At 42.8% G+C, this 23359-nt stretch overlaps 2 protein-coding genes across 4 annotated transcripts in view; one reads left to right on the top strand and one right to left on the bottom strand.

Moving 5' to 3' along the window:
* The first annotated feature begins 3190 nt into the window (after nt 1-3190).
* Nucleotides 3191-13355, top strand: cdadc1 (cytidine and dCMP deaminase domain containing 1). 2 transcript variants are annotated; one of them, XM_063212141.1, is made up of 9 exons: nt 3191-3272; nt 4263-4372; nt 5046-5223; nt 7622-8290; nt 8967-9016; nt 9568-9737; nt 10253-10442; nt 12420-12471; nt 12734-13355. In XM_063212141.1, exons 1-9 carry the CDS (start codon nt 3224-3226, stop codon nt 12805-12807), a joined length of 1542 nt encoding a protein of 513 aa, XP_063068211.1. In that variant the 5' UTR covers nt 3191-3223; the 3' UTR covers nt 12808-13355. The 2 variants fall into 2 exon arrangements, with proteins under 2 accessions (XP_063068211.1, XP_063068210.1); XM_063212140.1 differs by lacking the exon at nt 3191-3272 and adding an exon at nt 3751-3993.
* Nucleotides 13356-14860: 1505 nt separating this feature from the next.
* Nucleotides 14861-23359, bottom strand: part of cab39l (calcium binding protein 39-like) — an 18420-nt gene continuing 9921 nt past the window's right edge. For both annotated transcript variants that reach the window (XM_063212145.1, XM_063212144.1), the window contains exons 4-9: nt 22262-22380; nt 19789-19957; nt 18985-19044; nt 18800-18865; nt 18437-18580; nt 14861-17858 (exon numbers count right to left, since the gene is read on the bottom strand). In XM_063212145.1, coding sequence (XP_063068215.1) covers nt 17679-17858; nt 18437-18580; nt 18800-18865; nt 18985-19044; nt 19789-19957; nt 22262-22380 — 738 coding nt within the window. In that variant the 3' untranslated portion in view covers nt 14861-17678. The remainder of the gene's footprint in view (nt 17859-18436; nt 18581-18799; nt 18866-18984; nt 19045-19788; nt 19958-22261; nt 22381-23359) is intronic.

Here is a 23359-nt window from a genome sequence, read left to right on the forward strand (position 1 = left end):
AAAGAAGGCCCCCGCTCCAGTGCAAAATGCTCAGAACCCCAAATTGCCATCCAGAGTTTCCTCAGGTGTGATGCCGCCAGGCGTTGGGATTCCACAAAATGCCCATGCTCTGGCACAGAGGGCCTACGCCTTGACCAAGCAGGCACAGGCACAGGCCCTGGCATCACTCATGAGGCCCCGTGAGCCAGCCCGGGCAGCAGCTGGTGGTGCCATGTCCCAAAATGACGTCCAGAAACCAGCTCCCACAACTGTACGGAAGGCAGAAGATCCAGTTAAAAAAAACGCTCAAGCACCAGCTGGGATGTGGCCGTACAGCTCCATGTCCAAGAATGCCCAGCAGAATCGGGCTCCATTCCAGCAGGCTCCGGCTAAAGATCAGAGACCCCAAATGACTGCCCAGGTTGCGATCCAGCAGACTCCAACCAAGAACCTCCAAGCACCAGCTGTTGTGAGTCGGGGCTGGATGCCCCAAAATGTCCAGCAGAATCAGGCTCCAGTCCAGAAGCCCCAAATGACAGCCCAGCGTCTAGACCATACTCGGCAGATGGCAGCCAAGAACCTCCAAACGCCAGCCTCTTTGACTTCCAGCCATGTTGCTGCTTCTCCTGCCTTTCCAAATGGACCACCCTTCTCTGCTGAGGGCAATTCCAGGGGTCAACCATCAAGCAGCGAGCGCTACGTCACTTTAACTGCGCCATCAGGTTTCCAAGCTCGCTACATTGTGAGATCCTTCAATCGTTATTCTCGAGGGAAAAGGGTGTTTTCCCAAACCACATACATCCCTCTGGATGTTTCCAGTGACTTTTCTGAATCTGGGTTTTCTAAAACCTCTCAGGCTCCTGAACAGGGAGTCAATGATTTCTCTACTTCCAAGAAGTGGTGAGCTTTTTCTTTGGCTATTCATGTTGTGGCTATGAAATAAACAAGTTTCATTTAAATAACTTTCTTGTCTTTAATCTTTTTCTAAAATGTTCGAAGTGGGTAATGCAGTTTCAGACATTCAGATGTCTGCAGTCAGTTAAACAATTATTCTGGGTTGTTTTTGGTGGAAGTCAGTGTGCAAAACGAGAAACGCTCTAAAAGGAAAATCACTTTTTTGGTATTGGTGTCTTCACCTGTTATTTTAGGCAAATTAGCCTAGCACCTTTTTGAGCATACAAAAATATTAAATTCTTTCCAGATTAATCCCAACCTGGTGGTCGAATATCCACTTCAAATGCATGTAAACTGAAGGGATGTTATTCTGAACATTTTCATCAAAACAGCCGGTAGCCTAATTACTTTTATATATAAGGCCTGCAGGCAGCAACTCTGATTTAAAGGGGTATGCCATGATTTTGAGGCCTAATACAGTTAAAATCGTTGGCCAGGGTTTATAAAGGTGGTAAAGTGTCTTATTTTTCCATGTAAGCCGTTGTCTTGTCGAGTTAAAAGAGGGAGCATGTCGCTAAGCTAGTGAAAGTCAATGGATCCGTGTAGCATCCATTGACTTTCACTAGCTTAGCGACACTCCCTCTTAACCCTGTGAAACCTGAACCATGAAAGCAATGAGGGAAAATTATATATTTTTGGAATTTGCTTCAATATTGGTCCCTTATAAGAAATGTAAAAAAAAAAATTCAAAATTTTGTTAAGGTCACTGAGATATTTGATGCATCATATATGATGCATCAGGCTTTAAAGGGAATGAAAATTCCAATTTCATGACCATTGAAAAATGACTTTTAATGCATTTGCATCTTTTTTTTTATTTAAAAAAGTTGTCAGACAATTTAATTTGAGGATTATCTTTAAATATTTAGTGAGATCCTGCCATTTTTTTAAGCCTATCCTTGTTTTAGCAGGACCATATTTTACATTTCCCACAGCCTGGTTGGGTAATTTTTTAAAATCTATGTAAAAGCATAGCTGATCAAATGCTCAACAACCTATTTATGAGTGCAATATAGATCATTATTCATTTTTGATGTGTAATTTGAATATATGGGTCCATTACTACAATTGGACCATTTCTCCATTCACTTCAATGCATTTTTTTACGAGATCATAATTTCAACATTTTGCATTACATTTTCAAAATCGCAAGTAAAACGTGTTTCTTAAGGCAATATCTTTGTCTTGAAGTAAAACAACTTGTGTGTTTTGTTAAACGATCGTCGTGGTATGCTTTGTAAGTTTCCCTATGGAGCAAATGCATTGATGGCTGACTTCCTGCCACCGCCGGATGGTGCTTATATGTCTCATCAGTTTTAGCACGATCTCTCTGCAACACGGTGTAAAAATATAAACTCTTCCTTCATTAATTGCACAAAGCAAGTGTTCAAATTAAAGGATGTAGAGTTATATTTCGGAAATTTGTACACAAACCTTTTGCAATTTGTCGATATCTCAGCGTCGGTCAGGGAAACCGCTTCTACTCCATTTTTGCATTTTTCGCCGAGCTGTGATCAACTTGTTGTTGACCGCTGCTCTCTTGTGGCGGTTTCCGCGTACTGCAGGACGTTTGGAAATGACACGCAGGATGTTTTTGAGATGGATTTTTTTTTGTGTCAGCGTGGAGAGGGCTTTGAATTTGATGCATCATAGATGATGCATCCGGCGCGATAGGGTTAACTTGTCTTAAAGCAGGACAAAGCTTAACATGAAAAATAAGACCCTTTACCACCTTTTAACATCCCCACGATTTTAACTGTATTAAGTCCCAAAATAGTGGTATCCCCCTTTAAGAAAGTAAATCAAAGATGCCCATCTTAGGTTAGCTGGCTAGCTCAAAAGTTGGAATTTCGTAGGGAATTCAAATGGACACAATCAGAAAAAATGTAGCTTTTTAATATAACTCGTTTTGGCTTGGGCAAAAAAGAACTGACAATGCTCTGGGTCTGCATTGTGAGTAAATAAAAATACCTAGGTGTTTGTTGTGCGCACCAGAAACTTTCTCGTGCCCACCAGAAGCTTTCATCCCATGCGCACCGAAACCGTGTTTTCTGGAGGGCACAAGAAAAGTTTTCTGTTGTTGGCCACGAGAACCAATTTTTTTACTCGCGTCATTTTAAGGGTTCCGTAGCATCGCAACAGTGTAGCATAGTCTACGTTTTGGTTCTGTGTGTAACAATCGTTGATGAATTTCACTCAATTATTATTATTATTTAGGTCTTTTCATACGAGTTGCAGCCACCTCGTGGTGTATTCTTGCAGCTGCAGTAGGTCAAGGAAGGTCAGGTACATGAAGTATGCTTCCGCCAGTCAGCTAAAACGAGTTTACTTCGCTGGAGGTAAGTTCAGTGATATAATGCTCCATATCCATAATTGCACTATTATAATACTACATGCGCATAGCCTACTAAGGTTTGCAATTAAAATGCTGTTGTGAGTAGTAGTGCTATTACTGCTACATGGTAATGGGATCGCAAATTATTTTGCATGAATAATTGAAGTGATAATTTCAGACCATGTTATGGACTTGCTAGTCAGTTCACTCACTGCTAGTCAGCAGCACGCGCATTCTTTGTTAACCGTGGGCAGTAAGCTATCTCTATCTTTATCATTCTGTGAACAGATATGCATGTACAACGGCAGATACATGATATTGTTTGCACTTCGTGTTTCGTCAGAATAAATGTGTATGTCGCCTTCCCTTGCCTTCGACTCTTGCCGGTCTGTTACACTGGCAACACACTGCTCTTTGGCTGCTTGGGCCCTCTAGCGAGGTTTTTCCACCATCGGTTTTACTTTGTTGCAAGGTGTTAAAGACCGCCCATTTTGTCTACGTAATGCGATATAGGAAGAGGATGGACTATCCTGGCTGGGAAGAACAATATCAGATGTTAAACTGACAGATGAGACACGATAATCTGTGGCTGAAAGATTGAATGGAAGCAGGAGACATAACTGGGGCACGAAAACATACTTCGGACCAAAAGTGCGTCACTGATCGAATCACGGGAAACAGCCATGTAAAGGACGCCAGTTCACAGACCGACCCCAAAGTGCAAGGTTAGAGTGGAGCTAATGGAACTAGCTACAATGTAACCAGTGCTACGTGTTTGACATCAGCACATACATGCAGCCTGAAAGTTATGTTGCTCCATTTACTAGTCACCAATGCCATATGGAATGTACCTGTTCTCGTCTGTACATTTCTGCCTGGTGTTAGTTCTAAATGTCATTGTTATTAGATCGAGTAAGGCGCTTCAGGTTTAACCACTAGTTTTCCTATAGAAGATGTTCTCATAAAAAATACTAAATATTCTTTTAATTTCCAGGTCATGGACCTCGATTATCGAAAGTTAACCTTTACACTTTGCTGAGCCTATGGATGGAACTATTTCCTCAGAAATGCAAGGAGTCCAGAAACGAAACTGAGAATGAGCTTGTAAGTAGAACTGTAATATGATAGCTACTGATTTTAGTCTTTCTGTCAATGGTCCAATCTTTATATCAACCAGATATGGTTAAGGTGTGGTGTGCTTGAATTGAGCTTGATTGTTTTTTATACCCTACCACATGTTATTTCTTCTGATGAATCATTGCACAGACAGTGTTGTGGTGCAAACATTAACCTGCTTTTAAGTAGACCTACCCAATGCTTTTGGGTCAAAGACGTGCAAAATGGCATTGTCATTCACTGTAACGGATGCCTTCTGCTGACTGTAACTGTAAAAAACATGACTCTTTTTATTTATTTATTGTTACAGGGACTACATGAAAGCCTCGGCTGTCACCCATTCACTTGAAACAATTTAAAAATCATGTTTTTTTGCCGTTACAGTCGGCGGAAGGTGTCCGTAACACTGAATGACAAAGACTTCTTTGACCCTTTTATTATTACAATGGCCATAGCATTTGTATTCCAGTTATGATGCTTCTGCCATAAACCTTCTGAAAGTAAAATAATTCTTAAACATTGGAAGAAAAGGGGAAGCAAAGATGAAAGCAGAACAACAAAGTGAAGTTTTGTTTGGAATGTAGCCACTGACTGACACAAAACTCTTGAAATATGACTGCTGTCTGTCTGACTGGCTGAGCTGCTGGATGTGTAATTTCAGACTCGTAGAACAGGTCTGGTGGTGGTCCAGGGGCGGAGGGTGCTGGGGCTCCACTGCTCAGGGCCGGAGCTGCACGCTGGCCAGGTGGCGGTCATCAGGCACGGGCATCGACTGGCCGGCTGCGACCTCTACTTCTCCAGGAAGCCCTGCTCCACCTGCCTCAAGATGATCATCAACGGTATGTTGCGTCGCCGCAATACTATGACCTACACATCACAATTGAAATTTGTCAAAAATATAGGAATGTAATGTAAAAATGTGTCAAAGATGGAAAAAAAGTGTAGACATAAATAATTAAAATAGAAGCGCTGCTTCACCTGCCTCAGGATGGATCATCAATGGTATACTATGCTGCCATGCTTTGAAATACTCACTGATTGTTCATTCTTGCACTTTATTTTCCATCTTTTACACATTTCAATTACAATAAAGAATAGAGAATCTTTGGTAACGGAACGCAAAACACACATGACATCACAACGATGGTGAGTTGGACAGAGATCCCGGAACGCACAGGAAAACTACATATAATTACACAAACGAATGGCCACTGGTTGCGTTGTGGCACGTAAGCCCTTATTTATATGCTTGGCATATGGGGAGGGGAAAAATGGGACACATCGGTCGCACAGGGATTCTGATTAAATTGCTGTTGTACATTTTAACACGTTGTCCATATTGTAACGGTGCCACCGACTGTTTTAAAGGTTATGAGTTGGGCGCCAGGCAGCAATAAGACTGCCATCAGTTTAGCCTTCGTTACCTTTCCAAATATGAATAAAAACCAGTGACCAACACATAAGAAATAACTCAGATCAACACAACAAATATTTTTTTCTTATTGTTAGTAGTGCACTTTTGCAAACCATGCAGACTTGCGCGCTCTGTCTCTATTTGGAACAGCGCACATCAGCGTCTGGCTTTTAGCGATTCAGAAATGGAGATCTTGTCGGCGCACACACTTCATGGTTCCTTCTCTCCCGCTCACTCTGCTCGTGGTTGTTAAACCCATCTTATAGGCTGCACGGAGAGATGGGAAATGTAGTGCACGCAGGTAACGTTGCACTCTCACTCCAGAGGAGGCAGCGGCAGTCCGTTACAATACTAGTATATAATTATTTTTTTATTCACGAGAGGTGCCGGATCAGCCAAAATAAGTCCCGGAACATTGAGGGGTCAAAATCACGAGGTGGGGGATCCTGTTTTGGCATATTCCGGCACAAATTAAGCACTGGATGACCCCGCATGCATGCTGCCCCCTTTTAAAACCATGCTGACTAATGGGCTAGGCCTAGACCACGATGTAAATATCATGGGATGTTTTTTTCCCCCCAAAATTGAAACAGTACACAACATCCATCATCAAATGTAAAACTTTGGTGTCTGGGGTGCTGAGCTGAGCTCTGACCTTCATGTCAACATGCCTGGCTTTTAGTTGTTCTGGGCAGGGAAGCTGATAAGGACAAAGGGGTCAGTTGTGCTGGGCCCAGGGAGATGGGGGGGGGCATAATTGGGTGCTCATTACATGAAATGTATTGGGTGGGGGGCCCTTTCGGAGGACTTTGTCCTGGGCCCAGCCAAAGCTGTCAGCGGCCCTGGTTATGGTCAAAGATCATGTTTGGTATCCTTGAGACCTTGGCTTGGTGGGGTGTTTTTTCAGCCTTTGGTACATAGACCATTTAAAAAATGACCTGACTTGTTGTATCGGGTTCATCACATCTTTAAAAGTTATGTGTATTGGCCCGGGGAGTCGTAGTGGGGGTAAAAGGGGACTGAGTGAGTCCCCATTAGTCATGGGTATCGGTTAGGGCGTCAGATTTGTAGCCCAGAGGTTGCCGTGCGCCATTGGGGGCTGCCCTCTTGCACAGGTGAGGCACAAATGCAATTTCGTTGTGTGCTGTCGAGGGCTGTTTCACAATGTCAGTGGGAGTTGGAGTTTCCCAGGTTGGGCTTTCACGCTCACTTTCATCACAAGGGGAGGTGAGAGGGGCACGAGTAGACGAATACATGAGGGGAGGTGAGAGGGGCACGAGTAAACAAACACATGATCTGCTATGGCACAGTAGCCTCGCGAGCCATCCTACGTACTTCCGCCAAAGGTTTGGCTCCACCACTGTAGTCTGGCCGTGCTTCTCTGTGGAGTGCCTGGAGAAGTAGAATTTTGATTGCAACGCCCCCCCAGAAAACGGCCAATAATCGAATACACCCCCCACGTGGGGACGAAAGGGGGAGGACGCTCGTGACAATGACGTACACATCTGCGCCAGAGCCATTGGTCTGCGCTATGTTGTTGTTGAGTAACTGCCAGCGATTGGGTGAGAGGTGTCAAAAAATTCAAACCATAACTGAGTGCTAACTTCCTGCTTCCTACAATCGCTTCAGAGCAAACAAATGCCAGACCAGAAATACGAAATGAAATGGTAGTATTATGGGATGGTCAGGACCAGGCTAAGGGCACAGGGCCCACAATTTGGCGCCACGTCCCTGGTATTGACCTTCACATACACGTACCATATACGTAGTTTTCATTCACGAACCACAACACCTAACGCACAGTGTTCTTTGGTATTTTGCAGCTGGTGTCAGTCGGATATCCTACTGGCCTGGAGATCCAGAGATCAGCCTGCTACTCCCTAGAACCAGCAGCAGCAGTAGCAGCAGAGCCAGTAGTCTCCTGGAGGCGGAGCTGGACGCCGCAGCCGCCGAGAAACTCAAGTCCAGCAGCCGGCCGCACATGGGAGTCCTCCTGCAGCCCCTCTCCTGCCACATGCAGCAGTTTGTGGAGGAGGAGTCGTCCTCCTGCGACTTCCAGGAGAAGATGGCCTCCGACGGCGGTGCAGGTGCAGGTGCAGGTGGAGGAGGAGGAAGGGCCAGATCATCATCCAGGCCGTCGGACGCGGCCCCTCCCCTCGACGTCCGAGAGCTCTTCAGAAGACAGCAGTGGAGGAACCGGGACGAGTTCTCCCGGGCGTTTTTGGACGTGGACGAGGCGAACCATCGGGAACTATTGACCAAGATGGGTCTGGTGACGTTCTGCACCGAGCCCTATTTCAGCAACCTGAGGCAGCACATGACTGACTTGGTCAGGCTGTTGTCCTCTGTGGCGTCCAGCGTTCCGTTTCTAGAAGATGGCGGTTATGGATTCTACCAGAAAGACGGTTCTGGTGTCTTGCATCCCCCTGATATAGCCCAAGATGTTCTCAGGCACTGCATCATTCAAGCCCAACTGTTAGCTTTTAGAACTGGTGAGTATTCGCTCACATTTAAAGGAAAAACATTTCCCGTTCAAACTACAGAGAGACTGCCAACTTACTTTTTGCATTGTGTTTGGCTAGTGTTTTAATAGAGTTGGAGTTAAGTAGTTTGCAATTAAGTTACCTAGACACCTCTCTTTGTGTAACAAAATAAGTAAATTTCTGGTTTGGTTACCCTGTAAGCTTAAAAACAACACTGTCAGTCATTAAAACCTCAGAGAGATGGTCCGTTTATCCAAACTTACAACAGTTAAATTGCAACAGTTGAAATTGCAATCACCAAATGTTTGTTATAATCAAAAAATGCTGTTTTAGGACTGTTTCCTGGACTCAAAAGTCATCTGTTTGAGGTACTCTTTGAAAATAATGAGAGGAAAATAAGAATTCCAAAGCACCTTCATTTAGAAATATTTATAAAGCCTCCATTGCATTGGCTTGGTTACCGAACCCCTTTTAAAATACTCATATTCCGGCTTTCTAGCCTTCAGTAGGGATCAAACAGAAATGAGAATGCCTTGGAATTCTTCTTTTCTCTCTCAATGTAGATCAACAGAATCAGTGAAACTAGTTTGTTTTCTGATGTACACTGAGTCCATGTGCAGTGCACTTTTTAACACACAACAACTGTGCAACTAGTGATTTTGTACCGTCTGCTCTGCTTTCTCAGAGGACCCCAAGGTTGGAGTCGGAGCCGTGATCTGGGCCGAGGGACAGCTGGTGAGTTATCATCCTGTTAGGCATGACAACCCTGGCCACTGACAGCTTTACCCAGGGCCAGGACAACGTCACCTGAAAGGCCCCCGCTCTCAATACATACACTGTAATGGGAACCAATTTCTGGGTCCCCTCTCCCCCTTGGCCCAGGGCAACTGAACCGTGCGTCCCCCCTGTCTCCTTCCCTGATGACAACAAATATGTATCTCAAACTACCAACACACCACACTTGTCCCATGTCTGTGCCCAGTGCGCTCTGAGTACCCCCAGGTGGACACTAAGCAGGACGAGACCAATGTATTCTCAATCATTAGTGTTTTTTCTCTCTCTCTCTCTCTCTCTCTCTCTCTCTCTCTCTCTCTCTCTCTCTCTCTTTTCCAGATGTTTTTCTTGTATTGAGAGTGTGAAGGAGAGGGCTCCTCCCTTCTCATGCTGAGGGGAGATGTTGTAGGGAAAATGTTGTATGTTATGAACTGGTGGTGATGTCCAATAAATGTATTTTAAATCTCTCTCTCTCTCTCTCTCTCTCTCTCTCTCTCTCTCTCTCTCCGTAGAGCTCGTGTGATGGTACTGGTAACCTGCACCTGGTGGGCTGTGGCTATAATGCCTACCCGGTGGGCTCAGAGTATGGGGAGTACCCGCAGATGGGCACCAAGCAGAAGGACCGCCAGAGCAGGAAGTACCGCTACATCATCCACGCAGAGCAGAACGCACTGACCTTCAGGTGACCTTTGCTTTACTACGCTACTCATAGCAGACACTTAAAAAAAATCAAGTGCAAACTGTGGTGACAATTCGATCAGATATATCCACAGTCTGGTAGTATCAAATGTGCATTGTGTCTGTAGGTGGTGTGGCTTAGTGGGATAAGGCATTTTGTTGTTTGAAAAAAGTTTGTACACTATTTTGGATTTTTCTTCTTTAAGTTCTTTTTTGCTGTTAATTCATTCATTGGCATGATGAAGCGCCATTTTATGTTCAGCACCAGGAATTGTTCACAAGCTAAGCCATTAAGGGGCAAAGGCGCCATATTTACCATACCTGGGTTCGATTCCGAACTGAGGTCATTTCCTAACCCTCCCCCATCCCTCTCTCCCATTCCTGCCTGAAAAATAAAAGTGTACAAGCCCAAACAAGTGTGTAGGTTTTATGCCTATAACTTTCGTGGTAGTGTACTGTTCACAGATTGATGAAACTTATTTAACACAATGAGGGTTTTTTTATGTTTATTTTCCTCAGGAGTGTGGAGATAAAAGACAGGGAGAAGACGATGATGTTTGTCACCAAATGCCCATGTGACGAGTGTGTGCCCCTGATCCGGGGAGCTGGTATCCAGCAGGTATACACTACAGACCTGGACAGTGGCAAGAACAAGAACGACATCTCCTACCTGAAGTTTGATGGCCTGCAAGGAGTCCAGAAGTACATTGTAAGTAAATGCGATGGTGTCTGAGAACTTGTGGTCGATACTTACACCAGTTTCTCTGCATTGTTTGCTTCAAACCTGGATGGATCGTGATGTGGGGGTCTGCACATTTCTCCGAAGGCCCATTGTTTCGACCTCAATAATCTTACAACTTTGCCGTACATCTCTTTGGGGGTAGCTTCTTTAAAGGGGCATAATGTAGGATTACGTAGTTTGCGTGGTGCCCGTGGCATGCCTGTCTCAAAATCTACACCGTCATGAAAAAAATGCTGTTTAATTAAACTCGCTGTGAGAATGTTTTTCATCACAGAATGCCAGCAGTTGATGCAAATCTGAATACGGTTTGTAAAGCGATTTTAAATATGAGTGTTTCCCACACGTAGCAGGCCGCTCTGTCAAAAGTTACATTTGGGGTTCTCTGACAGCGGACGGAGAAAGTGGTCGCGAGATTCATCGTTCACTTACTAATGACTCAAATAAACATCGTCTGACTCGGGACAGTGATTAATTAAACTTTTAATCATACATAGAGCCCCTTTAATAATACAGCGTGATGGAGTGGCCATTACGTGGGTTGTGGGCGCACACCGTCATGGCAATGAGCCTGGCTCTTTGGGGTAGCATTCCTGGTACCTCAGAAGGTGCTGGCGGGGCAGTTTACTCCCCTTCGCTACAAATGGTGTCAGAAGTGGGATGACCAGCCATGAGGTCATTGGAGGTGCACCTAGCTGTGCCTTACGATGGACCCCAGGATGGATAACCCTGGTGCGAGGGACACCAGCATGGATTGTGGGGCATCCTTGGATGGGAGAAGTATGGTGGGTGGTACGCGAGGGACGGCAAAAATGTGTGAAGCGTATGGTTCTGCTTCCCCAAGGGTAAGGCAGTGTGATGGAGTTGTGGGTGTGCTCTGACTGTCACTAGCATCGCAAGCCACCCTACGTACTTCCGCCAAAGAGTTGGCTCCATTACGGTAGTCTGGCCTTGCTTTTTTGTGGGGTGTCTGGAGCGGTAGGATTTTGACGTGCAACAAGCCCCCCCGCCCCGAAAACAGCCAATAAGCAAATAAACGCCCCACGTGGGGGGAAAAGGGGGACGACGCTCGTGACGATGAAGAAAGCGTCTGCGTCAGTGGCTCTGGGGTCCGTTTCTCGATTATTGTCGTTGCTAACCGTCTTAAGACCGTCTTAAGACGTAACACCATTCCCTTGGATTTAGTGGTGAGCGTCGCTGTCAAGATGCAGTTGAGTCGCTCGTACGACGGACTTTGCTAACGACGATAGCAAAGACGCTTTTGAGAAACGGACCCCAGGTATGCGCCATGTTGTTGTTGAGTAACTGCCGGCGATTGGGTGAGCGCTGTCCAATCATTTTAAACCATAACTGAGTGCAAACTTCCCGCTTCCTGCAATCGCGTCAGATCACACAAACTCCAGACCATGATTACGAAATGAAATGGTAGTATAATGGGATGGTCAGGACCAGGCTAGACTGTCACATCAACAAGCCTAGCTTTTTGGTGTAGAGAGCCTTAGTCTGTTACCCCAGAGGATCTGGGTTTGAGTCCCAGCAGGGCAACCCTACTCCTACTTGCTACATTCACTTACAGTACCTGCTTACCTAACATTGCTTTCTTTCATTCAATGAGTGTGTTTTTGGTACAATACATGGATATCGTACTGCTATCAATTACGCCTGATTTCAAAATTCATCAGCTGGAATGGCTTGTGTTTTTTTGATGTAACCGAGGCTCCTGCTCCAGCCTTAGGATGTGCCCCTATATCATCAGCAATTTGGTTTGTCAATGGGGAAATGTTGGATTACTGAATGGTCGGTACAATGGGACATAAAATAAATGAGTTAAAAATAGCTCTAGTGCTCTGCAATTTGTGTAGGGCTACATTTCATAGAACATGCTGCAAACTTGATGTCCTCTTTTCCTGCTGACACTTTTGTTTATATGCGTTTAACCCTCGACAGTGGCAGAGAAGACCACAGACGAGGGATGGAAGTCAACAGCAATCTTTAGCAAGTAAGTCTTTTCAGATGGGAAATGGGGCGTTAACTATGAAAGCAGTATGTGTGCAATAGGTGTAATTGTGTTGTTTATTACATTGCTGATGTACACCTGTGTGAAATACAAATATAGTGCTTTACATATCCTTATTGGTTTATTCAGTTTCCTTTCAGTGTATAACAGCGGTGAATGTGAATGTTTCAATTCTCACTCAATTCAGTATGGAATAAAAGCACGATTTGTATATCAAAATTAATTGAATTCTTGCTCATTTCAGATGGATGTCTGAAGCATGCAAGGCAGGCAGAGGAGGAGCCGAACATGTTATCGAATAAGAGGCTGCGTTGTTGAACACCTCACCAGTGACAAAAAATGGGAATGGGGGAGGGGAATATATTCCCCTGGACACTGTATGAAAAGCGTGCCGTTGCTTACAAGAAAAAGGGTCTGGTTGGGTTGTCGAAATGTGCTGGTTTTTAGAGAGGCCAGAGATGGCAACTTTAAAGTGATCCCTTTTGTTGCTTCCATAGAAAATATCACAAAGCCTTGCCAATCCAAATACTTGGTTTTACCGTTCTAACATCTTTGATCAAGGTGCTGCATGTCTTGACTCCACCATCCATCATAGCGCAATAAGGAAAAAGGGCATTTGTTTTAATTATTTGGCCTTGTTAGAGTTGAGGTCAGACCATATCATACTGTAATACATTATCTAGTTGCCTGCATGTTGACTTTGCAAAAGAGTTTTAAGTCTATCTATTTTAAGATTTTGTCACATTTTAAAAAGACTTTAATGAGACAAGCGGTTATGTAAGATGTGTGAATGAAGAACAATATGTAAATATGTGATGTGTGCAGGAAAGAAATGGTTGTGAAAGAAAATAGTTTGTTGTCCCTGTTTGTTTGCACAAATATTTTCATTGAAATAATTATATATACCATCCACAGCAACTCCCAGGTAATTGAGATATGTCATATGAATCGTGGTAAATGCCACTTTTTGGAAACACTTTAGAAACAGGGCTTACGTTGGTCACATAGGCATTAGGGTGCAGTGGTGTAGTCTACTTTTTTATGCTGTGTATACTGTATATTTGAGCATTATTTTGAAGCGGGTATACTGTATATATTTGTGTTATTCTAAATAATGGATCAATCAATCTAAGTGGGTATACTGGAAAGTGGGTATACTCCGTAGGTGTATACCTGCGTTCTACGTTGGTTCTACGTAGGTTCTGCGTTCTACGTAGACTAAGACTACACCACTTAGGGTGCATCAAACGCCCCTGTGAAAAAATATTGCCTTGGCCCTATGGTAAAAATGTTCTACACCCAGTAAAAACACACTGTGTAAAATATTTTGAAATTTGGATGAAGTTTACCGGGGCCACCAGCCCCATGAAAATAGAAAATAATGGTGATAGTGAAAATCTTGGAACAGAAATTGACATTTTGATGCAACAAGCTACCAAATAAAAACATATTGCCTCAGCTGTGTGATAAATATGTTCTATGCCCTGTAAAGTCACTCTGTAAAATATGTCGAAATTCACATCAATTCTAATGACTAGTGTTTGTTAAATAATTCCCTGCAGTAGGCTACAAGGCAGTCAATACAACTGTATCGAGGAGTGCCATTGCTTGATCTTATCGCCTGTGGTATTTCAATTTTCTTCTTTTTTTCGGTGCAGATGTCAGGATGGTGTAACCACAGCTAATGTCACTATTGTGTGAGGTACATTTATTCATTCATGGGTCAACATGCTCCTGTACGTTAAATGGTATATGTATGTTCCAGCAAACAATAATGATAATAATCTCATTTAAACCATGCTATTGTCACATTTGCACCACCTGCCTGCAAGGCTGGACTGGAAAACCAGGCCGGGCATTCTTAACCAGGACCGGCCAAAATCATCACCAGTCTTACAATATCAGTCCACTGGGCAAATGCCCTGTTTGCTCTATGACTGGTCCAGCCCTGCCTGACTGCTACTAAAACTTCTAAGAGCCTTTTTCCATTTTTTTCAGGTTCAATGTGGACCCGGTACATGTTAATCAAAGTTGATGAAATTTTGCCTGAATGATTTTTTCACGAGGTAGAACATTTTTATTCTAAGGCCGTATGGATATAACAGTATGTTTGAAATCATGGGGCATTTGATGCACCCTAATGGGCATTATAAGACGTACTGTATGTTGAGCAAAATTAAATTTTAGGTGAAATGTATTGTTCATTGCCAAGAAGGCCTTTATTATTGTGATGTGATTGTAAAGAGGACTTAGTAGGGCCATGATTTTGCTTAACACATGCCTTACACAGCAAGTCACTTATACAAACAACCTATCGGTATTCTGATGCGTCACTCATTCTTCCAACTAAATAGTTAATCAAGACAGGACATTTGATGCATTGGTTTTCCTTTATTGGTGATGTGGTACAATTTCTTTCAAAGTGGAAAAATGCAACTGTGTGTGATCTGGAAATGGAACTTTTGCTGTTGATATGGGAGATTCTGGACCGATTGCTTTTGGTATTTTTTTGTTGTTCATGGTTTTGTGTCCAGAAAATAAGACAGAAATAATCTTCACTTGCCCCTGGCTCAATCTGAGGTACATAGAGCCTCTTGATTAGTTTTTACTTTCTTTTAATCAAGCAATACCATAAGAAGAACCAAAACCATTCTCAATGTGGAATGCCAATAACTTATGCAAAGACAGAATCAGGTAAAATACAATGGTAGGATTTGCCAACCTAACCAAACAAGTTGTCAATATTATCAAAGTAAATATTTGGCAATCAAAACAGTGGCTGCAGGTTTAGATAAGTTGGTTTTCGGCAATACCACGGGAAAAAAAAATCTTCCACATCACCGTCACAGATCTACCAGATGCCACTCCTTCATCAAGAGAGAGAGAGAGAGATCGAGAATGAAGAATATCAACTTGTGTTATTCTTTGAATCCAAATTTTTGTATTGGGTCATGTTAGTTCACTGTAATATAAAACCTCCCCTTCACCTCCCACCCCACCTCGGTCCCTCCCTAAACGTTGGCAAGTCAATTTTTTTTTTCATCCTGGCGAGAAGTTGGATAGCTCCCCGACTCCTATCCTACTGGATCAATCAAAAACAGTTCTATCCCGTTGAGCTCAATCAGGAGAAAAACAAAACAAAACAAAAAAAACTGCAGCAATTACAGAAGAGAAAATAAAAGTACTTCATCAACAGTAGAACTCAAATATAGTGAGTTAAAGAGGTTCATTGCTTAATTAAGACAAATATGTTCTAGCAGACCATATTTTTAAAAAATAATACAATAATGAGAATTAAGCTCCCCCTTGATTTTTTTCTGTTTTTAAATACAAAATAATGAGCTGGACAAAGAAGCACACAAAAACAAAAGGCACCTGTTTTTAATGTCCGTGTCCTCAACTTTTGAAGTGTGTTTTTTTTTTTTCAGCAACCCTCTGAGAATTTTTTTATGCCTTAATCTTTCAGTTAAGTACATCAGGATGAGATCAAAGAGAGAGAAGGGAAAAAAAAACAAAGCTTGTGAATGGCTACGAGGAGAGATGAGAAAGGTCTGCAATGAAAAGCATCACTCTCTTGCTCTCAAGCTCACTGCCACAGTAGAAGAGACCTTTTCATTCGGAAGTGCTTCGTATATCTTTTCTAGTGCCACCGTCACGGAACCCACCCTCGAGCAAACAACAAGCTTAGTAGATGGACCCCTGACAAGTCACCATGGCAACAAAATACACAGCTGATGGACACCCGACAGGTAGCCATGGCAATAAAAAAAAAATTACAAAACATAAACGTGATACAGCCCTGTTTTTTAAACAAAAAAGTGAACGTCAACATAAAGTATTTTTTAAAATGTACAGCGATAATTGTAGCACTGAATTCTACAAACACCCAAGATATTGGCAATATAGCCCGCTTTTCATATTCAAGAACTAATGATCACAGAAATTAAAAGGAAAAAAAAATGAAACCCCAACAACACTAGTCCTCTGCCAAACCTATTGATTAATAATTATTCCAAACAAACCTTGGTTAAAATATTATGACAGATTTCACATTTTCTTATTCCTGTCATTTTGCTTTTTGAATTTACTATTTAATATTTTTGGACTTGCAAAAGACGCCTGTGGAGACCTCTTGCAGAGACTCTTGGGTACAGCCCATGATCCTTTGGTGTTTGATCAAACCCCAAGCTTTTATCAAAAGGCCTGCAGCTTTTTCTCCAAATACTGTGACACGTGAAAACGAAAAAAAAAAAAATACAAAGACGATCATGAGAAGGAATGCAAAAGGATGACAACTGAGCTCTCAAAAAACCTCAACAAGTGAGATGAGACCAGAGACAAAAGGGACAGAAGGAGAGACTGAGAGACAGGGAGAGGGGCAGAAAGAGAGAGAGAGACAGAGATAGAGAGGGAGAGAAAGAGAGTGAAAGAGAGAGAGAGAAAGAGTGAGAGACAGAGACAGAGAGCGAGAGAGAGGGAGAGCGAGAGCAAAGCCGTAAAAGTATAAATAAAGTGTAGAAGGCAACCCTCCCTTCCCCACACACACTAAACTAAAAACATCTGGGTCCTCTACTCATGAAAGTACTGTACAATAGAGAGACAGACATCTCCAGGCCACTGCAGCCGAGCGTGTGACACCGGGTGACAATGTGACACTGACTACTGACGACATGCCATAAGCTCAGACTTCAGGAGTGCTACGGGTTTGGGTTTGCCAGCATTGGAGCAAATGTTTGTAAGAATCGAAAGCAGAGCAGATGGTGATAAACGCAAAGATGTCGTAAACAAAAGGACATGAACTTCCTACTTCCTGTCCGTCCTTTTGGCTCTTCCCCCTGGAGACACGATACGGTAACCCACTTTGGTTCCCCTTTACTGGAGAGAACCTTACCAAGTCACCCACTCCCGCTACAGTATTTCCAAAACATCCTATTGTGGCACAAACCTAAAAAAAGGAAAATAAGGATGTACTTTGAAGAAAAAAAGAGAACATCTGTGATTGAGGACTAGACTTTTTGCAAGCTTGATAAGTAAACTAAGAGAAAGAAAAAAAAAAGACAAATGTTTTTTTCTTTTCAAGATTTTTAAATAGAGTTATTAATATTATTATTATTATTGTTAATATATTTTTGTGTTGTTTTGCTCAGTAAAAAGTGGAGGTTGGCATGATTTTGCTAAGGGGCTAAGCTTTAGGAGGCAGGCTTCTTCAGGTCTCGTATCTGTTTGATAAGGTAGGTCTTTTCGTCGTTGAACTGCTCGTCGTCCGTACGGTCCTTCTGGAAGTTGCTCAGGAAGTCAATGAGCTTCGTCTGGTTCTTTAAGAGGATGTCTATGATGGGCTGCGTCTTGTTGGGGTTGGCAACAAACACCTGGCGAGAGAAAGAGTCAGAGGGGAGCAGAAGACAGAGTGTGAGATGAAAGTTTTAAAAGTCTCAACATTCCATCCATTTTGCCTGCAGTGTGATGTGATGAGCACTGTGCACTTATACAATTGTCTGTTGAAAGCTGTCTTGAAACCTTGATCAACTTAGACTCAATGGTATTTGGTACCGTACATTCAAACAGAATGTAGGGGGCTTTGAGCAGGTTCTTGACCGTACTACACACATGACATACAGTGATCAATCTTAGGATCAATGGTCTTTGGTACAGTCATCTTAGACTCAACGGGCCTGGGTACAGTCATTTTAACCTTGAGGATGTGTAAGGTGTTAAACTGGATGTTGGAGCTCTTTTATCTGTGCAAGTTCATGATCATACTACATATTTATAAGGCACGTAAGCTCTTTCGGTATCTTCTTTGGTACAGCCATGTTTACCTTGAAGACGTGGAAGGCCTCAAACCGGATGTTGGGGCTCTGAACGAGTTCACGACGACACTACACATCTACGAGGCAAGTAAGCTGTGTTTAGATCAATGGTCTTCGATACAGTGAGCCATGTTTACCTTGAAGACGTGGAAGGCCTCAAACTGGATGTTGGGGCTCTTGTCTCTGAGCAGGTTCATCATCAGTTTCAGGTTCTCTGGTTTGCTGATGTAGCGGGTCATCACCGTGAAGTTGTGTCGGTCCAGAAGCAGCTCTCCCAAAAGCTACACATTCACATTCACACACACACACACACACACACACACACACACACACACACACTTTATAAGAGCTCTAATACACATGGATATTATAACTTCAGTCTTATTTTGTTGCTGTACAGCACCTTTAGTGACACCCAAAACACACCCACACACACAGAGCTCTAACACAAATGGACTCGATAACTTGTCAGTATATTATCCTGTTGTTGTATTGTGTACCTTTAGAGACTGCCTCTTTGTCACATAATTCTCAGAGTGTAGCAGTTTCTCATAGTCTCCAAACACCTGCAAGCACACAAGTACAAAAATGAGAATTTCACAACAAATCAATGTTCACTGCTTAGTTCCTGTTTATTTTACTTGGAAAAGAGTGACGTGTAATGCGGATCTCAATGGCCACTTACTGTCTCATAGTTTTGTTCTAAATACTCTGCCACCAACACCTTGTGCCTCGTCAGCAGGTCCTGCAAAAGGAAGAATTTTATGACTCAGTGTATTATTTTAAACAAACATAAATTATTATTTTAATTATTATATTATTTTAAACATTTTAAACTGACCAACCACACGACTCCTACGCGTTTCTCGCAGACAGAATGGAAATGAAATGACATACAGATAGTTGTACGGTGTGAATGAAGACTATTTATAATGGTATTCATATTGCAATAATATCCAGAGAATTATCACCCAAGATTCTGTTGTTTTCACAGACATTGTGGTTATGGACCATGTATTCCCATCGTTAAAGTTACTTGATCTAATGATTGACGTTAATTTTACAGGAAATGATGAATTCCACAAAATCATCACAGGTCATCACAGATTCCAGCAAACAATAAAGTGTTCAAGAAACTTCTCACCCAAGTCATCCCACAGTATACTTCCCAACCACCGTCATCGGGACAGGTGTTATATTAAGTAGATGTACTCAGTCTTACGAATGTAATTACAACACCAGTGGTATGATATTACATGATTTTAACTTTGTAATAACACACTACTAGAGTTGTAATTACGTCTGTAGGAGTACTTCTACTTACTATACAACTCTGGGGTGCATTTCTCAAAACCAAAGTTGCTTACTACATTAGCTACTTTGTTGTTTTTCAATGCATTTCCCCATTGGCAACTACTGAAGTTGCTAACAACTTCTCTTTTGAGAAATGCACCCCCAGATTGGGACTCGGACCAGCAGCACCACTGACCTTGAAGGTAGCGAAGGCGTCGGAGGCGATGTCGAAGGTGGACATCTCCACGTAGTTGAAGAAGTCGCGGAAGTGATCGGAGTGCAGCACCACCTTGGCCAGGGGCTCGTGACGTATGCACTCCCGCAGCATGATGCCGCAGTTCAGGGCCACCTGGGGCGTCTCATACCTGCCACACCAAAACACAGTTTAGCGCCCATGCTGGTCGTCTGGGGGACTAACGGGTCGTAATGGGTGGGGTGGGCGGTGGGGAAAGAAAGGACACACAGCTTAGAATGGAATGGAATACAATGTTTTTACATTTTTGGGGGGGCGGTGGGTATACCTTTATTTGCTAGGACAGAAGTTGGTGACAGGAATTGAGTGGGGGGGGAGGGGGTGGGGGGGAGATGGATGATCGGAATCGAACCCGGGTATATGGGTAGGGTGGGGGAGAAGAGAAGTCACAGAGAGGTGAGAATGGACTGGAATAGAGTAGAATAAAAGAGAATAGAATAGAAGAGAAGCAAGGCTTCCCCTCACTGTCTTCCTTGATAATAAACACAGAGTCAAAATAACAGGAAGGAGGAAGTGAGGCAAGTGAGAGCATGGTTGCATTCCAATATGCGACCTTGCATCCTCCACTTGTGCTTGTGGCCTCACATTTTACTGATGCCCCGCCTCCATGGGGAAAACAAACAAGTTAGTTTAGCCAAAACAATTTTTGGGAGACTATTCTTCATTCACCATCCAGTTTGCAAATGAAAAAAGGACTTTCCAACTGAGCTTTTGTGAGATATTGGAAATATAATGCTGTTGTCAGTGATGTCATTATGACAAATTACTTCCTGGTACGAGGCCACAAGCACAAGTGGAGGACGCAAGGTCACATATTGGAACGCACACCATGTGCTCCGTCTTTGAGCAGGATGACCAGCGCCGCTTGTCATCACTTTCGACTCAACATTGCCAACGCTGGTCATCATGCCTTATCATGATAGCAATCAGTAAATCACCCAGCCATAAATTCACCTCATGTGCATGTGTCAGTTTGAGGATTTGTGTATGAGAGATTGTGTGTGTGTGCATGGGTTAAAGGATTTATCCGGAGTTGGAACAAGTTTGCCTGATTTTTGCATGTTTGGGATGAAATACAGTCACTCTAGAGCAAAATCAAGGCAAAAGGATGCGTTTTGAGAAAGTTTGATAATATCACGTTAGCCATATCAGCTATGCAATATGAAAGATGCGGGCATCGTTTTTCGGCAGTTACACACATTTCAAAAACACAACATTTTAAAGTCTTGCACAGCTCAAAACAACGTCACACTTACCTCATAATATGTTGAGGGTATCCACACATAAACCAAAGTGTCCAAAGTCCTTCATGTATTCTTGAAAGGTCTGCAGAATGTGTTTTGTGAAGCTACTACCTTGAGAATATCTAAATTACTTTCAAGACAACTATTTGACACTAAAGCCCACCAAGTAGATTGCCGAGTGCGTCGCACCATCAGCTGTGGTTACTCGCTATGGAAATAATCATAGCTGATGGTGCGACGCACTCGGCAATCTACTTGGTGGGCTTTAGTGTCAAATAGTTGTCTTGAAAGTAATTTAGATATTCTCAAGGTAGTAGCTTCACAAAACACATTCTGCAGACCTTTCAAGAATACATGAAGGACTTTTGACACTTTGGTTTATGTTTGGATACCCTCAACATATTATGAGGTAAGTGTGACGTTGTTTTGAGCTGTGCAAGACTTTAAAATGTTGTGTTTTTGAAATGTGTGTAACTGCCGAAAAACGATGCCCGCATCTTTCATATTGCATAGCTGATATGGCTAACGAGGCTAACGTGATATTATCAAACTTTCTCAAAACGCATCCTTTTGCCTTGATTTTGCTCTAGAGTGACTGTATTTCATCCCAAACATGCAAAAATCAGGCAAACTTGTTCCAACTCCGGATAAATCCTTTAAGTATGTGTGAGTGAGTGAAGAGGTTGTATTTGAGAGAGAGAGAGAGAGAGAGAGAGAGAGAGAGAGAGAGAGAGAGAGAGAGAGAGAGAGAGAGAGAGAGAGAGAGAGAGAGAGAGAGAGAGAGAGAGAGAGAAAGAGAGAGAGAGAGACAGAGAAAGAGAGTTTGTCTGTGTTTGTGTGTATGAGACAGAGATTGTGTGTGAGAGAGAATGTGCACATCTGTGCGTACGTGCACGTGTCAGTGTGAGTGAGAGAGAGACAGAGAGAGAGAGAGAGAGAGAGAGAGAGAGAGAGAGAGAGATAGGAAAATAAAGAGAATGAAAGACAGAGAGAGATAGAGAGAGATATTTTCTGTGTTTGTGTGTATGAGACAGAGATTGTGTGAAAATGTGCAAATCTGTGCGTGTCAGTGAGAGAGAGAGAAAGAGAGATATTGTGTGTGTGTGTGTGTATGTGTGTGTATGTGTGTGTGTGTGTGTGTGTGTGTGTGTGTGTGTGTGTTACTCACTCACCCTTTGAGCAGGATGAAGAGCACCTCCTGGTGGGAGCAGAAGTATTCCACCGTGGGGCTGCGCGTCCCAATCTGCCTCCTCAGGATGTTGTTGAAGATCTGGCACACGTCCTTCTTGCCCTGCGCAACAATATTAAAACAGCGTTAGCAAAGATTTTCTTAGTAGAGAAAGATATCCAAAACTCCGCCCACCCAATGCAAACTAGTGTGCTCAAATTAAAATGTGATATTTCTAAAACCCGAGTTCTGAAATAAGGATTCTAAAACTCTACGTGTAAATGATATACCAAAGATCTTGTTAAACACCCTGACTTTTTTTAATCATCTTGCAAACAATCTGAAACATAAACATCTTTGGCTGTGTTAGTAATAAAAAAAACTGTTAACACATTATAGCTTCTCAAAAATACCCAACCACACAGATTCTGACACAACATTTGACACGTGACCATTCCTGTGAAAGGAAGGCCTGTCCAAAAAACGTCAGCCTGCTTGAGGTTTGGAATGCCTGCTCACTCAATGTCATTTCCTAATAGCAATTCAAGCCCACATTCCAACACCACCTAAAACAGAGCACCTCAGAGAAGCACCCAGCAGACACACCAACAACCACAGCACTGTTCACATTCACCACACAGACCCAGGTATGAGAAGAAAGCCAACACACACAGGACTAGACAACACCATGGTATGTGGTTATGTCAGTCATTTATCTGTTTACAGCTGTGTTTTTTGCATCATACTGACATCAATAGAAAGAAAAATGTTTTCAATAAAAGAAACCCGTTCAAGATGGCTTAGTATTACAGACGTTTCTCCAGCATGACCCTGAGAGACACCTCCCACTTTAGAAATTAAAATCACAATATAAATTCAAAGTTACTTCACCCATGTCATAAGCACATTCCTATGTTATATGAATCTGCACAACATAGCCTTTCCAAAGATGGCAAGACACGTCTCTGATAACAGGTCACCCCCCCACCACCTTGATTAACACAAATTCTGCAGGAAACACTGCATTATCTCAGGAAGTCATACATTCCACATTGAGAACGCATGTGGGCAGACACGGTGTATATGTGGCAGGGGCAGGCTG

This window comes from Engraulis encrasicolus, chromosome 12 (genome assembly GCF_034702125.1).
Source record: "Engraulis encrasicolus isolate BLACKSEA-1 chromosome 12, IST_EnEncr_1.0, whole genome shotgun sequence".
NCBI classification, from domain to species: domain Eukaryota; kingdom Metazoa; phylum Chordata; class Actinopteri; order Clupeiformes; family Engraulidae; genus Engraulis; species Engraulis encrasicolus.

Bases quoted from the DNA above. Each gene is read 5' to 3' on its own strand.
- cdadc1 (XM_063212140.1), top strand. From the start codon at position 3,870: ATGGAAGCAGGAGACATAACTGGGGCACGAAAACATACTTCGGACCAA. The intron at 3,994-4,262 runs GTTAGAGTGGAG...TTTAATTTCCAG, and splicing joins GACCGACCCCAAAGTGCAAG to GTCATGGACCTCGATTATCG. The intron at 8,291-8,966 runs GTGAGTATTCGC...CTGCTTTCTCAG, and splicing joins ACTGTTAGCTTTTAGAACTG to AGGACCCCAAGGTTGGAGTC.